The sequence below is a fragment of the Marmota marmota genome, unplaced genomic scaffold (genome assembly GCF_001458135.2).
Source record: "Marmota marmota marmota unplaced genomic scaffold, marMar, whole genome shotgun sequence".
In the NCBI taxonomy this organism is placed as follows: Eukaryota; Metazoa; Chordata; class Mammalia; order Rodentia; family Sciuridae; genus Marmota; species Marmota marmota.
Window position 1 is genome coordinate 24,428,097 of NW_025999977.1, and position 17,914 is coordinate 24,446,010.

At 36.5% G+C, this 17,914-nt stretch overlaps 1 protein-coding gene and 1 non-coding gene across 6 annotated transcripts in view; both read left to right on the top strand.

Moving 5' to 3' along the window:
* Srbd1 (S1 RNA binding domain 1) overlaps nt 1-17,914 on the top strand; it is a 250,085-nt gene that overhangs the window by 47,444 nt on the left and 184,727 nt on the right. For all 5 annotated transcript variants that reach the window (XM_048804452.1, XM_048804449.1, XM_048804450.1 and 2 more), the window contains 3 exons: nt 6,361-6,527; nt 12,309-12,426; nt 13,763-13,901. In XM_048804452.1, the coding sequence (XP_048660409.1) occupies nt 6,361-6,527; nt 12,309-12,426; nt 13,763-13,901 (424 nt within the window). The remainder of the gene's footprint in view (nt 1-6,360; nt 6,528-12,308; nt 12,427-13,762; nt 13,902-17,914) is intronic.
* LOC125617373 lies at nt 2,303-2,490 on the top strand. Its single transcript, XR_007348345.1, has one exon. It is a non-coding gene; the product is annotated as a U2 spliceosomal RNA (small nuclear RNA).

The following is a 17,914-nucleotide window of genomic DNA, read 5'->3' on the forward strand; positions in this document are numbered from 1 at the left end:
TGTTCTAGGAGAGTGGGATTATATGGGGGAAGACCTGCATGGGATGACAAAAGTGTGGGAAGAAGTGGGATGAAAAGGTGGACAGTGTCTGTGAGCTGGTCATTTCACTGTAATTCTGCATCTACATGCAGAACCATTTGGTAGGTGCAACTTATTTGTCCTAGGAGAGATTAAATAAAAGAAATTAGAATATTTTTTGTTTCTATAATTTAACTGATAGTATTTGTTATGGGCTTAAAAATTTTTTTTGAAGTATAACATACATACAGAAAATTTATTTAAGTGTATAGCCCAGTAATGTTCAAAAGGGTAACCATGTCAAGAAACAACACAATCCCCCATCATACCCTTTTCCAGTTCCTCCTTGTTTCTCTTATAACCACTCTTCTCATTTCTAACAGCATAGTTTAGTTTTCCTTCTTCAGTCTTTAAGGAAAATTTTGGTGTGTGTGATAAAATAAGTGATACAATAAACTAGAGAAGGGTAGAGAGAATAGCAGGAATCCACAACTTTTCAGAAGGGAGGTGTCCAATTGTGATTTGGGAGTGATTCTGAATAGAAAAATCCTCTCAATTCTACTCACTAGAGACTCATTTAATTTTGATTTTTTTTTTTTTTTTTGGAAGCAGATGCTTCCTGAATGTTTAGAGCTATAGTGTATTTGCTGATGCCCAGATGTTTTCTTTTGAACTGAGAGAATGGCAATTTTCATTTGGACGAGTAAATCTTAGGTCACCCTGGGAGAAGGCATTTTCTTGGAGTTATTGTTTTGTCATGGTGCTGGGGATTGAACCCAGAGCCTTGTGCATGCTAAGCAAGCGCTCTATCACTGAGCTGTATACCTTTTTGACAGTTGGAGGGTGGTAGGAAGACACCTTGAGCTACCTATCTGCAGTTGCGCTCAGAAAGAAAAGTGAGGCAATTTGAGCAATTTGTATTTTTATATGAAAAGACATCTTGTTTTGCATAAAATTTGAATTTTTGAAGGTGTAATATAGCCTTTGGGAGTTGAGACAATTTACTTGATTAATTTGGTCTTTAGTTTTTGTGTCAATAAAATGTGAATAATTATTGTACCTATCTCATATAATTTAAATGAGTTAATATTGAATGCATAAGAGAGTTTACCACATAATAAGCCCTATAAAGGTTTTAGCATAAAACAATAAAAATAACCTCTCTAAAACTTAGAGGTTAAAAAAATAATTCAAGACTGCCTTTAAAACCTTACTTTCATTACTACCAGTTAATTTTAAAAATAAAGTAATATATGTGAATAGTTTAAAAGTAAAAAGCACAGTTGTTCCCTGCCCCACCCCTCCCCATCCATAAGTCTTGTTCTCTCCTTTTCACTTAGTTATGTTATATACTGGGGATTGAACCCAGGAGTGATTTGCCAATGAGCTGTAACCCAGACCTTTTTATTTTTTTGAGACTGGGTCTTGCTAAGTTGGTGAGTCTGGCCTTGAACTTGTGATCCTTGTGAACTTTGTGATCCTCCCAAGCCACTGGAATTACAGGAGCGTACCACAGCACCCAGCTACCTCATTTTTCTAAAATACAGATTGCTGGGCCATATCCCTGAATTCTGATTCAGTTTATTTTAGGCAGCACACAAGAATTTGCATTTCTAACAAGTTCTTAGATGATGTAATTATGCTACTGGTTTGGGACCACACACTCTGTGAACCACCGTTGCAGTCCACAGATCTTGTTAACTCAAATGTAACAGCTTACAGATTTGACTCATTCACTGAAACCAAGAAATGAGCAGATCAGTCCTTGAATGTCTTCCTTCTGTGCACAGAAGAAACAAAATTCTTTCTTTATAGAATTATCATCTAGCCCCATCCATCTTTGCATTTCTACCACATGCACATTTCAGCATTACTGAACTTTTAGCAATTTAAAGAATGTACAGTGGTTTCTCATCACTGATTTCTGATATGCTGTTCATTCTTCCTGGATTCCTGCCCCTCATTCCTCATTTAGCTGTCTGGAGATACCTTCATTTACTTGTTTTTTTTTTTTTGTTGTTGTTGCTGTGCTCCTGTGCTCTTAAAACTGTGTACTTATGCTTCACCTAGATAGAGATCACACTATATTTTAACTGTTGATTTCTGTTAGGTTGTTAGTGCCTGGAGAACAGGGAGTTGGGGTGTGTGTGTGTGTGTGTGTGTGTGTGTGTATGTGTGTGTGTGCTTTGAGAATCTAACATAGGATCTGTGTGCTAGGTAGGTGCCCTGCCTCTAATGTACCCTGACAGCCTTGGGAACTTGGTTTTTTAATATCTTGGTTATTATCGCTTCTCGGCCTTTTGGCTAAGATCAAGTGTAATATCTTGGTTATTACTGGCTTAATATGGCCTTTGACATGTAATATGAAGTAAAATAATGTTTGACAAAATCAACATAGAAGAGATTTGGAGGCCCAAAAGTGATGACTGCTTATGTAGTTTTGTTAGTTTTAATTTCAATGAGCAGTTTTGCATAAGTAGCAACGTATACTCCCTTAATACCTGTGATGCTAGCTGGATTCCTTAGGACCTAGTATTATCCAAGTGTGAGTCTGGGATTTTGGCTTAGACTTTTTTTTTTTTTTTTTGTGGTATTGGGGATTGAATCCAGGGGGTTTCTTCCACTGAGCCACACCCCCCATCCTCTTTTATTTTATTTTGAGACAGGGTTGCCAAGACTAGCCTCAAACTTGTGATCCTCTTCCCCAGTCACTGGTGCTCCACTATGCTTAGCTTTAAATTCTGTTACTCAGCAACAGCTGATCTATTTAGTATAGTCTCTCATTACACTAACAATCACACAGTTTCAAAATGAGCATTTTTGTCACTTCCATTTCTCATTACCATCTTTCAGAATCTTGCCTGTCTTTCAAGGGCCAAGTGAAATGCTACACCTGCAATAGGCACCTCTTGATTATCCCAAAGAAAGCTTGTTCTTTTCTGAAAGCATGGTACTACTTACTGTCTGGCATGTGCTGTTTTATTTGTAATTGTTTGCGTTAATATTTTATCTTCCTTTTTATATTGCTAACTACTTTGAGGACAGTAAAAGTTTGAGCCTCAACTTGGGAAGGAATTTTAAAACTATGCTACGTGGTTACACCTTTTCCAGTAAGTAGATTAAAATCACTGGATGATGTTCAAAAAAGAAAAGAAAAACAAGGGGTCTGTGTTAGTTTTTTGTTGCTGTGACCAAAATACCTATCAAGGACACTTTAGAGGAGGAAAAGTTTATTTTGGCTCACAGTTTCAGAGGTTCAGTCCATGGTGGGCCAACTCCATTGCTCTGGGCCCAAGGTGAGGCCAAACATAACAAAAGAGCATGGTGGAAGAGTATTGCTTTATTTATGGCAGCCTAGAAGCAGAAAGAATGCAAGGGAGGAGCTGAAGGAACAAGATACAATCCCTAAGGGCATCCCCTCTTCTGCCCACCTCCTTCAGTCATACCCCACTAGCCCAGAGTTACTACCCAGCCCAGTAGTGGGACTTGAACCCAGTGGGGATTGAACCCACTTGAATACCTTCATGAAGCTGCTGAACCATATGGAAATGCTCCTCTTCAGTATTTTCTCTCTTAAACCTGTACCTTTTCCCATTTGTTATTCTAGTCAACAATATCGTCATCCACCACAGAGACCTTAAAGGTTTTGTGGTTATCTCCTCCAAACTATGGTTACCTCTTTGTTATATAGCAGCTATTGGCTTGCTACATTTGATTCGTTACAACTCTCATAATCTAATCATTTTACCTCTGAACATTCCTGCATTAACACAGGAGCTTTGGGGGATCCCTCATATCCAAACCATAGCAGTTTCTGATTATATCTATATTTAAAAAATATAATCAGTAGTCATGCAGAGAGGCTGGATGGATAGAGAACAATAATAATGACAACAACATACTACTATGTATTAAAGATAAAATATTTCATTAGTGAGAAAGGAGCTCAAGGGGAGGGAACAGATGTCTTACAAGTTTATTCTCCTCCTTGGTGACAGATTAAATGGGTGTGATAGAGAATCCACAGTGATGTTGACATCTTTAATTAGAATGCTTTTGGTTACAAAAAAAGAAAACCCATCTTAAACTAGTTTAAGAAACAAAGGAGGGGCTGGGGTTATAGCTCAGCAGTAGAGTGCTCGCCTCGCACATGCAAGGCCCTGGGTTCGAGCCTCAGCACCACATAAAAATAAATAAATAAATAAAAATTAAAGATATTGTGTCCAACTACAATTACAAAAAATAAATATTAAAAAAAAGAAATAAAGGAGATTTATTGACCTACAAAATAGGAAAGTTGGGGGGTCAGTGTATTTCTACTATTCTTTCAGTACTACTGTCTTCTTTATAGCAAAATAGTTACAGCTTCATGATCTACATCAACAAACTGTATTTTTCCAGAAGACGACATTGTACTGGGGCCCAGAATTCCAGTCCAGATCTTGAGTTTCATGTTGGTTGGTTTAATTTACCTGGCTGTTAATTCTTATAAAAATTATTTGAAGCAAATGGAGCTGAAATTGGGGTCAAGTACTGTCAAACCAATAGCTGCTACATAACAAAGAGGTAACCATAGTTTGGAGGAGATAACCACAAAATCCTTTAAGGTCTCTGTGGTGGATGACGATGTTGTTGACTAGAATAATAAATGGGGAAAGGTACAGGTTTAAGAGAGAAAATGCTGAAGAGGAGCATTTCCATATGGTGGAGCAGCTTCATGAATTCATTCAAGAGGGAAGCAACTGGGCTTGTTCCAGAACCATTGGGAGAAGGAAGGATAAGATGAGGTTGATAAAGGGAGGCTGCTGTCTTTTGGGTCATGGCAAAGAGTTTGGGTTTCAAATGCAATGGAAAATCAGTTAAGTGACGTGATCAGATAGACATTTTGAAAAGACTATTATTGGTGTTGTATAGAAAATGAGACTGGAGCAAATGCAGGCTATTTCAGTAGAAAATAGTAGAAATAGACTGGGGTATAGGGCAGAAGAAACACAGAGACTTAGGAAGTTATTTTGTAGTTAGAGTTGACCAGTTCTTAATGATGGATTGGTTTAAGAGTTGAAGGAAATGGAAGACTTTCCTGCTTGCATTGTTTGAAAAGATATTAGTTATATGAGGAAAGTGGAGGAATAAGTTTGAGAGGAAGAACACTTTGCAAATTCAAGGTCGAAATGCCCAGTTAGATTTCTGAGAGAATATGTTAAGTAGTTGGTGTTTGGAGCTTTTGCTGAGATGAGTAAGGACTACAGATGTAAAAATTGATGCCCTTATCAGAGATTTGGTAGTAAACTATCAGAATGGGAAATAGAGATGTATGTCTCAGAATTTTAGATACCTAGAGAATGAGGTGTCCTCTATAGTTCCTGGAGTTCAGTCATATCTTGACTTGATTTTGTTAGTTGATTATAATGTTTAAATAATTTTTCCCCTGAGGTTCCTCCCACTTCTCAAGTTTTGGCAGATCTTGGGCATCCAGGTTGAAATTATAATAAAACTTAAATTCTTTTGTTCTTTTCTTTGGGAATAGTTACTGAAGTTGAGTTTTATTCTTTCTCTTCTCCAGGTTGACTGTTCTGCTTACATGTACATTTTGCTGGGACCTGTGACTCATTTTTAAAAATAATTTAATTATTTGACTGTGTGGTATCTGTGCATGTTACAAAATTTAAAAAATATAGATGGGTCTTCCTATCTTAATCCTCAGCTGACCAGTTACTTTTCCTGCAAATAATCATGGTCCATGTTCTTATGAACCATTCCCTATCAGTTCATTTAGGGTTGCGTTATATTCTTAAATAGTCGCACAGTATTCTACAATACTGGGCATATTGTAATTCATTTACCAGTTCCCCATTGTAAATTTAGGTTTTTGATGAATTTTACTATGCTAGAAACAGTTCTTCAAAAAGAAAAATCATTTAAAATAGTATATTTACCAGAGGTATGTCAATATTAGGATGAATTTCCAGGAGTGGAACTATTGGGTCAAACAATTTAGTCATTGTAAATTTTGATAGATATTGCCAAATTGTTCTTCCTCCAAAGGTTAAACCATTGTATCTTGTCACTAGTGGTGATTAAAAATGCTTTTTCTCTGTACTCAGGCCAACATAGTGAGTTACCAACTCTTTGATCTTTGCTATTACTTTGAGAAATGAAAAGAGCATCATTGCATTATTGGAAATGCTCTTCCAGTTCATATATATAATTCATATGGTTTCCTTTAAAAACTATTTGTTTTCTAAGTGCCTGGAAAGCAATATTTAATACTGTATTTGAAGCTATATAACATAGATGTCTAATTTTCAGTGTTTTAAATCACTATATATCTTTAACTTGTAGGTTTTATCTGAGAGAACCAACATTGAACTTTGGGTTTGTGCCAACATCATTCGTCTCTTTAATGATGATAACACAATTCCCTTCATTATACGTTATCGAAAAGAACTCATTAATAACCTTGATGCTGATTCCTTGAGAGAAGTTCGACAAACCCTAGAGGAGCTACGGTAAGAAACCTGGGAAGGGATGAACCTAATGTAAGGGAATAGAGACCTGGTAAGCCAATGAGGAAAAACTGGGAGGAAGTGAATGACAGCTTATTTTAATAGTTCCAAAGTTTACTTTTCTAGAATTGAATGTGGTCCTCTTAGGACAGTCAGCTCTGTTTTACATATTTGGTTGTGTATGAGTCCCTCTGCTGGTGTGTGTTTGAATAGCTTGGGCATGAATCAGTGGAAATGTGGTTTGTAGTTGAGTGTGCCTCAGGGTTTGATGTCATCTTCATGCATAGAAGTGATTTGCCATTTTTGCCAGCAAAAAATGGTAAAATCAGGACTGCCAGCAGGAAACTCAGAAAAGTACATTTTAGTCTAACTCTTCAACAGCTTACATAAAACTGTGCTATTAATACTACAAAGTCCCTAAATGGAGAGTTCTTTGGAAGTACAGATGGTCTCCAACCTACGATACTTTGACTTAACAGTTTTTTTGACTTTATGATGATTAAAACCATAAGCATTCAGTAGAAGCCATACTTTGAATATTTTGAATTCTAATTTTTTCCTAGGTTAGCTGTATCCTACAGTTTTTCTTGTGATCGTTTTTTTTCATTCAGCTATGTGATCACTAGAGCAAACAAGCCACACTCCACACTGCACAGTGTTGCCAATGGTTTTTGGATACAGGTATTAAAAAAATTATATAAGCTATTCAGTACTTTATTATACAGTAGGCTTTGTGTTAGATGATTTTGCCCAATTGAAAAAAGTGCTCTGAGCACATTTATGGTAGGCTAGGCTAAGTTATATTTGTTAGATTATTTGTATATTAAATGCATGTTTGATTTATAATATTTTCAATTTATAATGGGCTTATTGAGCCATAATCTCATTGTAAGTCAAGGATCATTTCTATAGTGTTTGGTAGGAAGTATATTTTTCCATTCTTTTTAAAGATAAGGATAGTTTAATTTTAGTGGATTGTAATTTTTCTATGATTGTAGAATGGAAAGTACCTTTTAAAAAGTGGATAATTTAATAACTTCAATATGAGTAATAAGTATATAAGAGTGACCATATTACTTACAATGGTTTATTAAAACACTGTATATCATTTTGTGCATTTATTGCATGTTTGTTACAGGAATGTGTGATGTGTATATTCTTCAGGTCTACAGCAAGGATCTGATTAAAATTGGATATAATTCTTCTTTCAAGCCATTTTAAAAAGTACTAATGGTTACTTGTAAAATTATCCTGATAAGCTTTCTGTGATGTATGGGGAATTTGTACTTCACCAACTTTACTACTTTTGTTGATGTTCTTTTACTGCCAGGATAATTAAAGTGTTAGTGTCTAGTAAATTATATTTCCTTGAGAGGCAGAATAAATTAGCCAATTCAGAAGCATAAATGAGTTGCCAAACAGATGGTCTTAGATGTAGATCTTCCAGCCTGGATAGTATAATCAAGCATCAGGGGATAAGAAGTAGAGATTACTGGCTGGGATTGTGGCTCAGTGGTAGAGCACTTGCCTCGAATGCGTGGGTTTGATTCTCAGCACCACATAAATAAATAAAATAAAGGTATTGTGTCTATCTACAACTAAACATTAAAAAAAAAAAAAAAAGACTTAGGGATCCCAAGTCTTGTCTCTGAGGGGAGCCCTTAATTATCTCCTGGGAATCACGACATGCGGAGTTGACTGCCCAGTTTGCTGGAGTTTCCTGTATGTGAAAAGAAGCTGCTAATCTAGAATTTTATGTAAGGAGTTTCTGGACCAAACAAACTGTCTACAGGCCAGTAATTTGCAAATTCTAAGTAAGCTTTCTGCTTGGTTGAAAGCAAGGTAGTAAAGAAAGCCTGAGGATTTGGGGACAGTGTCACACAAGAATGGTTTGCTTAAAGTTAAAGGTATTCTAACAATATTTTATAGTATAGGACAAAAAGAAACTTTATGTCAAGATTATTATTAATGTTTTCTTTTTCTATAAAAAGCCCTTCTGCAAAAGAGTTTCATTATTTGGGTTTCTGTTAATGGAGGAATACATTAACTATTACTAAAGGAATATTCCTTGATATAAGTGGAAACATTGAGGCTTAGAAGATCTTTTTCCATTACATTTCTTTTTTGGTAATGAGACATATGATCTCTACTTTTTCTTAAGCTCTGCATTTTCTTTTATTTTTTATTTACACACTCTCTCTCAATATAAATATATAAATATATATTTATATTGAGAGAGAGAGAGATATATACCATGTATGTATGATATGTCCAAATACATATCATACAAACATGGAGTATAACTTCCCATTCTTGTGGTTGTACATGATGTGGAATTACACTTGTTATGTATTCATATGTGAATATACGAACGTTATGTCTGGTTTGTTCTACTGTTTTTCGCATCCCCATACATGCGCCCCCCCACCCCCAATCCAGTGACATGCTCCCTCCATTGTGAGTCAGCGTCTGCATATCAGAGAGAACATTTGGCTTTTGTTTTTTTTGGAATTGGCTTATTTCACTTAGCATGACAGTCTCCATTTCCATGTATTTACTGGGAAATGCCATAATTTCATTCTTCTTTGTGGCTGACTAATATTCCATTGTGTGTATGTACCACATTTTCTTTATCCATTCATCTTTGTAGGTACCTAGGTTGGTTCCATAGCTAAAAGCTATTGTGAATTGAGCTGCTATGAATGTTGATGTGGCTGTGTCACTATAGCACGCTGATCTTGAGTCCTTTGGGTATATGCTAAGGAGTGGGATAACTGGGTCAAGTGGTGGTTCCATCCCAAGTTTTCTGAGGAATCTCCAGACTTAAGCTCAGCATGTTCTATAACTAGAATATTAATTTTCAATCCATTAAATGTTACCTGTATATGAAAAGTGAAACCAATAATTCATCCCATTTAAAAAATAAAATGGAAAACATAAGGGCACAGTTTATGTGGTAAAGGAAAATATTGTTTCATGAAACATTGTTTCAGTTATGTGTGTGTATGTGTGTATGTGTGTTTGTGAATATAAAATTAGTTGTGAGTTAAAATATATTAGTATGGATGGCTGTTAGAAAGGGAATTAAGTAATATACCTCTGGATAGTAAGGAAAGTCTCCTGAATTTTTTTTCCTTTTCCTTATATGCTGGCCATTAGAATATTAGCCTTTTGTCAAAATGACCCTGATAGCGAATGGCTTGGGTTACCAGGATTATAAAAGATGTAAAAGTTGTAAATTAAAATTTCATAGTTCACATTTTTTTCCTTTAATTGACAATCTTCTTCAATATTTTTCTTAATATAAATAGATTTAATTTTTTTTCTATCAATTCTTTGTAATCATTATTGTTAACTTTTACCCATCACTCTAGTAATACCCTTATTAAACAGAACCTATAAATAGGAATAGGGAATGAAATAGGGTGAGATCCATTATATATAGGAAGAGAATTGTATATTCACAGAGAAAAACCATTGTAAAGTGGGGAAAACTACTATACACTTCCCTTCCCCTTATTTGTAAATTGATTCCTGTATGTTGATTCCTGGAATCAGCATTTTTACATGAAATCCTGTTTCTTTTTAGTGGAGAATGGTATTAGAAACCAGTTGTGGGTGCTAGGTGTGCCCATCTTGAGTAATGATACTCCCATAGCAGTGAGCACACCTAATACCCATAACTTGGTTTCTAAGTGCCATTCTTCTGATTCCAGGGCTGGGACAGAGAATGTAAAGGATGAGCCTGGAATATCTTGTAGCAGAGAATAAGAATAACTTGGGGTTCAAACAATGGTGGAGACATGTCAGAAGGATACAGCAGCAAGCTTGAAGGGGTTATGTCTGGTTACATTGGGGACAATATGACCATTAAAATAAATGATAGCAATGGATTATTACAACTAAATAAAAAAGAAACCACAAATTTAGAGTAATATAAATGAATCTGTGCGTAAATTGAAACCTTAATCTGGAATGTGATAATTACATAGTCTCAAAGCACCTCTACACAAAACATTAATTACAGAGGGAATAAAGAGTACCTGTATTGTGGAGAAACCTACAGACATCAGATAATATAAGGATCAAAATTAATTAGTAATGGGACAAATCAAATTACTTGCCACCTAATGGGTTGTGGTAAAAGACCAGAGTCACTTCTAAGCTGTTCCTGCAAGGAGACACCAGTGGAGTTTAACTATATGGAAACATCAGAAAAACCTAAACTTTGGGACTTCACACAGAATAACTTGCCTACAGCATTTAAAAGTATTAAGGCCTTGATTTTGAAGGAAACGAGATACGTGGAACTTGTAATTCTGAAGTGAATATACTACAAAAGACTATTATTACGGTACTAGGGATTGAACCCATGAGTACTCTACCAGTGAGTGATATCACTAGCCCTTGTTATTTTTTTTCATTTTGAGATAGGGTCTTGCTAAGTTGTTGAGGCTGGCCTTGAACTTGCAATCCTCCTGCATCAGTCTCCTGAGTAGATGGGATTTCAGGTGTATACCACTGCACCCTATCAAAGACATTGTTCAAACAGTTGATGAAACTTGGATAAGGCCTCAGGTCTGAGTATTAGATGATGATAATGCATCATTATTAATTATTTGGTGTTAAAGATCATTTTGTGTGTTGAGAGCCACAGCCGAAGGGGCCCCAGCAAACTTCCAGCTGCCAGCAAACTTCCAGCTGCCGGCTGATGATTGGCTCACAGCAGCCCCAGCAACATCTAGCTGATTGGCTCCTCGGCCCCAGCAACATCTAGCTGATTGGCTCCTCTGCGGTGATGCTCATTGGGCTGTTTCCCTGCCCTTTCAGACCACGGAGCTGCTCATTGGGGGACTTTTTTGGCTCCGCCCACGTGACCCAGCCAATCAGCCTCAAGAGCAGGAGGATTGTGGGAGGTGGAGAGAAGCTTGTGGGGGAGAGAGAGGCTTGTGGAAAGCCGCTGGTGGCAGTTGAGGCTCTGAGGGTTTTTCCTGAGAGGCTGTTTTGTTTGGCGTGTGTGGTTCTAAAAATAAAGTTAGTTTCTTTTGACAAGTGGCTCCTGATTGTGCCCAGCCAGACTGCGGCATTTGATGGCCCGTACTGGGAGCGACTGNTTGCCAATGAGGAATTTTGCAAGGAGACGGCTAGGCGAAATGCCGCAGTCTGGCTGGGCACAATCAGGAGCCACTTGTCAAAAGAAACTAACTTTATTTTTAGAACCACACACACCAAACAAAACAGCCTCTCAGGAAAAACCCTCAGAGCCTCAACTGCCACCACTGGCTTTCCACAAGCCTCTCTCTCCCCCACAAGCTTCTCTCCACCTCCCACAATCCTCCTGCTCTTGAGGCTGATTGGCTGGGTCACGTGGGCGGAGCCAAAAAAGTCCCCCAATGAGCAGCTCCGTGGTCTGAAAGGGCAGGGAAACAGCCCAATGAGCATCACCGCAGAGGAGCCAATCAGCTAGATGTTGCTGGGGCCGAGGAGCCAATCAGCTAGATGTTGCTGGGGCCGCTGTGAGCCAATCATCAGCCGGCAGCTGGAAGTTTGCTGGCAGCTGGAAGTTTGCTGGGGCCCCTTCGGCTGTGGCTCTCAACATCTCAAAAATTTTGTAGATTTTTTTATAGGAAATAACACACTAAAATGTGTGGGGGGGCAGTATTATTCTCAAATGAATCAGAGGAAAAAGGATTCCTTTTCCTTTATCTGCAACTTTTTGAGATAGGCTCAAAAAGAAAGTCTTAATGTATAGGTCTTGTATATTACAAAAGTTTTTATTTTCAGGGCTGTTGCAAAGAAGGTTCATAGTACAATCCAGAAAATTAAGAAGGAAGGGAAGATGTCTGAGTGCTTACTAAAAGCCTTGCTGAACTGTAAAACTTTTGAAGAACTAGAACACGTGGTAAGGAACTCTTTTTATCTTTTAATGTAATGCCTGAATATATTATGATTTGGGTCTTTTTATAATTGAAGACCAAGACATAAAAAGCTAAAGTTATTAGCCACCATTACTTAATTCCTCAAAATACTTATCCTTTGTTCAATAAATACTTATTGAATACTTTTTTTGTGTTAGGCACTGGGTTTACAAATATGGGTAATATGCAGTCCTTACTCCCAAGGAATTCCCCATCAAGTGAAAGAAGAGTAGGTTAATAATGTGAAGCTTAAGGGAGAGGGCTAAACTGGAGACCTAGATATGAGTGTCTTTACGTATAGTTGGCCCTTCGGTTATTTATTTGTGTGTTCCACATCCATGTGTTCAACCAATGTTGGTCAAAAATATTTGAAAAATGTTGTATTTGTATTGAACATGTATGGACTTTTTTGTTAGTATTCCCAAAGCTATACAATATAACAACTATTTACATATGTCTACATTGTTTTAGATGGTCTAAGTAATCTAGAGATGATTTAAAGTATACAGGATGATATGCATAGATTATATGCAAATGCCATACCATTTTATATAATAGACCTGAGCATGATCAGGTTTTGGTATCCAGGAGGAAGGGAAGGGCATGCCAGAAACCAGTCTCCCATGGATAACTATAGGAGGGTTGTGTTAGAAACTATGAGAGTGGAAGAACTTATTTAAGTGGGTAGGCAGGTCAGAATGAGCCACTGGGCAACATCAGCTTAAAGTGAGGAGGGGAGAACCTAGAGAGACATGGAAAAAATGGTTAGAGAATTATGGGGATAATCCAGAGTTGATGGTACACGGACGGTAGGTAGGGAAGAGAGTTTTAGAATGAGGGAAACAATCACTAAGTAAGTGGAGGAGGTTTGGTGAGATAAAACTGAAAGCTGTATATACTTAGGGGTTCTTCATAGATTTTTGTCATACCACTTTCAGTAAGGTGTTTCTTTTCTAGAAGCCAGATGGTGGCGGGTTGAGGAATGAATGTGATTAAGTAGAAGTATCCTAAGCAGACAAGTTTTAGAGTAGCTTGCTTGAGTTGAGAAGAGGACCTTGCAGTCAGGTGGTTTTTAAGATAAGTAAACAAATAACTAATTAAGCATACATAAAAGTATAAAGAATAGGATAAGGCATACACCATCTTCATAAGTATTAGTTAATTAATACAAATTTATGTCTGAAGGAAGGGGAAAGGTTTAAGAAAAGGATATCTTCAGAATTCTTAGTGTGTCCTCTATTTTGCATCTTAGTTTTTTTAACTTTTGCTTTTTAAAACTGAATCCTAAGTGTTTTATGCCCCCCCCCCTTTTTTTCCTAGTCTGCTCCCTATAAAACTGGGAGCAAAGGCACCAAAGCCCAAAGAGCAAAGCAGCTGGGATTAGAAAGAGCAGCCTGGACCCTGCTGGAGAAGCCAGGGGAGCTTAATCTGCTGTCTTACATTAGACCTGATGTTAAAGGTACCAGCTTTACTTAAAGAGTTCAGCCCTGTTTCCTTCCTTCCTTCCTTTCTTTTTTTTCTTACTTCAAACTTTATGCTAACAAGTGCTGTCATTAAGTAATGACCATACAAAGGAATATTATAGCATATAAATACTAAGTGATTCTAATGAAACAGATCCTGGTAGACCTGTTGCTTAGTCATTCACCTTTCCTCTTTTGATAAAGTACCTGTTCTAGTCTTTTGCCCATTTTTCTTTTATGTTGTTTCTCTTTTTCTTATGAATATGTACATATTTTTTACGTATTCTTTGTTACATAATGTGTGTTGTAATCTTTTCAAAAAAAGATGACTTTCTTTATGTCATCTCTTGGTAAATATAAGGTATTAGTTTATTATTACTTTTAAAAAATATTTATTTATTTTTTAGTTGTAGTTGGACACAATACCTTCATTTCACTTATCTATTTTTTAATGTGGTGCTGAGGATTGAACCCATGGTCCTGCATGTGAGAGATGAGTGTTCTACCGCTGAGCCACAACCCCAACCCCTATTATTATTACTTTTTAATAAGTGCTTTCTTCCCCTTTTTAAAGAAATCTCTTCATACCCTGAAGTTATAAAGATTCTCTTACGTTGTTTTTTAAAGCTTTTATACTGTTTCTAAAAATTTGTTTAATTATACAACCCAGACCTCCTCTTTATAAAGACTTTCAACACTTCTGACATGCATGAAGTATAAATTAAAGCCACACTCCTATACTTTCTAAGAGGTAAAGTATCTTTTTCTAAATTTACATCCCAGGAGATCTTCCTGTCCATTGTGTGTGAGAGAAAATGAGAAGGAGGGAGTAAAGGAGAGAGAGATTTTGAAGGAAAATTCAAAGAAACTAGTTGATTCATGTCAAGGTTCTCTGGTTTTATTGTCAAAATGAGCCCAAGAGTGAGAACTTTCTGAATAAGAATTACTTTTTATCAGGATGGCTTTTTCGATTGAGTGGGAGATTGATATTCTTTTAAAAAAAAGTTTATGTTTTAAAAACTTTTTTTGTGTATGAGGTATACAATGTGATCTTTTTTTTGTTTGCTTTATGGTACTAGAGATTGATCCCAGGGGCACTCTTCAACTGAGCTCTATCCCAGCCCTTTTTAAAAATTTTGGGACAGGGTCTTAATTATTTGAAGGCTGACTTTGAACTTGTGATTCTCCTTCTACAACCTCTCAAGTTGCTGGGATTTCAGGTGTTTGCCACCGTGCTTGTCTCCAAGATGTTTTGATATTTATACACAAACATATTTGTGAGTGTGTGTGTGTGTGTGTGTGTGTGTATGTATGTACATAAATGACTACTATAGTAAAACAGTACTGTGCTTGATAATCAAATTAATATATTCATTATTTCACAGTTGCCTTTTTTATTCTTTTGTAGTAAGGGCACCTAAAGATTATTCTCTTAGTAAATTTCCAGTACATAATATTGTTAACTAATTTTCATTTTTATTCACTGGATCTCAAGGTTTAGTCAGCCTACCTTATTTGAAATAACTGCAGCTTTGAGCTGTATGTCTCTGTCTTCATTGTAGTTTCTTCAGCCTTCTGTTGATTCTTTAGAATGGGAGACATAAATGTCTGTAGGGGGCAGCCTCTGATAACAAAATTCACACTTTGTACTTAACTGTAGAGAATAATAGCATACCATAACTCATTTTTAGATTTAAATAATCCAGAAATTGTAGATTTGTGTGTGTCTGTAAAATACAAATATTGTTCATACAAACTCATCTTAATATCTTTTGGAAAAGACAACAATGAAAAGGAAAAGCAAAATAGTAATATTTGAATTTAGAGATGGTTTGAAATAAGTAACATTCACATGTTTTAATTTTTTAATGTGTATTTAAAGTTAAAATTTCAAATGGTTGCAATATTTAATATTTTAATAATAGCTGAGATTGAATAGCCAAACCTTAAGGTTAATCACAGTGGAAACTGTCTGTGCCCATCATGGAATGTTTTATTAGAATGGAATGTTGGAGCTTTTGGTATGTTAGATGCACACAGATTTTTTTCCTAATGATTAATTTCTTTTCCTTCTTCTTCCCACCCCCTTTGGACTAAAGATCTCCTTAGTTCTCACACATACTGAGTTCCTATTGGGTAGGTTTTTAATAACTATGTCTCTTGATTGTCATATGTGGTGTAGCTCCTGGAATACATGATGATGGATAACAGGTAGTGATACTTCTGATCACGTGGATGAATACCTCAGAGCCAACACAAGTAGTACTTGCAAACATATCAAGACTTTGTTTGCTTTATTCTTTTATCCTGATCGTAAATGTAGAAGCATTATAATTAATTCTAAATAAGCCAGGTACTGCTTTTAAAAGTTTGAAATGTTTTTTCCTGTCTCACTGCCCCTTCACTGTTTTTCCTGTGCATATACACACGATCATTTTTAATTACTATTTTTCTAAAGTATTTTCATTATTCCTCAAGAAATATTTAAGAAACTGGATATTTCAGATTTTTTTTCCCAGTGGAAGACACTTGTTGCTTGCTACAGACTAACAGAATTTGGTTTGAATCACAGCTATTCTATACAGCAGATGGACTGTGTCCTAGGCGATCCATACTGTACACAAGGAGTAGCTGATTGTTTTGTTGAATGTAAGAGGAGGTTGCCTAAGTGTAGTAAGAGAGAAATGAAATGTTGACTTTTCAGTTTTTTCTATATATATGTTTTTTAGTTGTAGATGGAGACAACATGTTTATTTTGTTTATTTATTTATTTTTATGTGATGCTGGGGGTCAAACCCAGTGCTTTTTACACATGCGAGGCAAGTGCTCTACCGCTGAGTCACAACCCCAGCCCCTAGGACTTTTCAGTTTTTTTTTCAGGTGTGGAGATCTGGAGAGTCTCTGGCTAGAAAGATTACATTGTAAGACAATGAATAGGATTTTCTGATTCTATGGACTTAATTTCCTCCTGTTTTCACTGAAAGACTGAAGTTTAGGAACTCCTGTTGTCTTTGGCTATATTATGCACCTCTAAAATCAATTCTCTTTGACTGGAGAAGGAATTTTTCAAAACACACAAGACTCATTTTTTTCAATTATTCTCTGGGCTGAGAGTGGTATGTGATATGAAAGATCTTCCCAAATGATTCTGATAATTTCTGCCTCCCACTGAGAACCACTGCTGTAGAGCTAGCTCAAGGTACCTCCCTAACAGTGGTTTTTAAAAGTCTAATGAGTTTCAGAATCATTTGGGATGCTCTGTGAAACAATACAATCCCATAGTTTGAGGATGTGTGTGTGTGTGTGTGTGTGTGTGCGTGCGTGCGCGTGCGCGCGCATACATGCCAGGTATTGAACCTAGAGCTTTGTGCATACTAACAGGTACTCTACCACTGGATAACACCCCAATTTGAAATCTGTATATTTAACAAGTACCTAGTATAGTTTCATTTTCAGGTCTTCAGACTATTTCACAAACCATTGTACTAGAGCTCTAATGTAATTTTAATTATGAAAGGTTCAGTAACTACATAAGGTTCTCTAACTGTATTCCCCCAATGTGATGGGGCCTTTTTTAAAATGTTTTTTAGTTGTTGATAGACCTTTATTTATTTATACGCGGTGCTGAGAATTGATCCCAGTACCTCACACATGCCAGGCAGGTGCGCTACCGCTGGCCACCTTTCAAAGGCTCTTTTTATAGCAACATGTATAATTTTTTCTTTCTATTCTATACATCATTGTAGATTCCATCTTTAGTCATTACCATGATGTTCTCATAAGACTTTTGTGTAATGACCTTCAAGGTGATTTGAGTATCCTAGAAGTAGTGCATAGAGAATAACTATAGAGATGATAACCACAGAGAATAATCATTCTCTGTGCACTAGGTGAAGGCTGATGTAGGGAGATAGCTAACACAGGAGCAAACATTTATTGAGTGCTTACTATGTTAGAGCTGTTCTAAGTCTTTTACATATAGTCTTCCACCTTGTAAAGTTAATTTGTT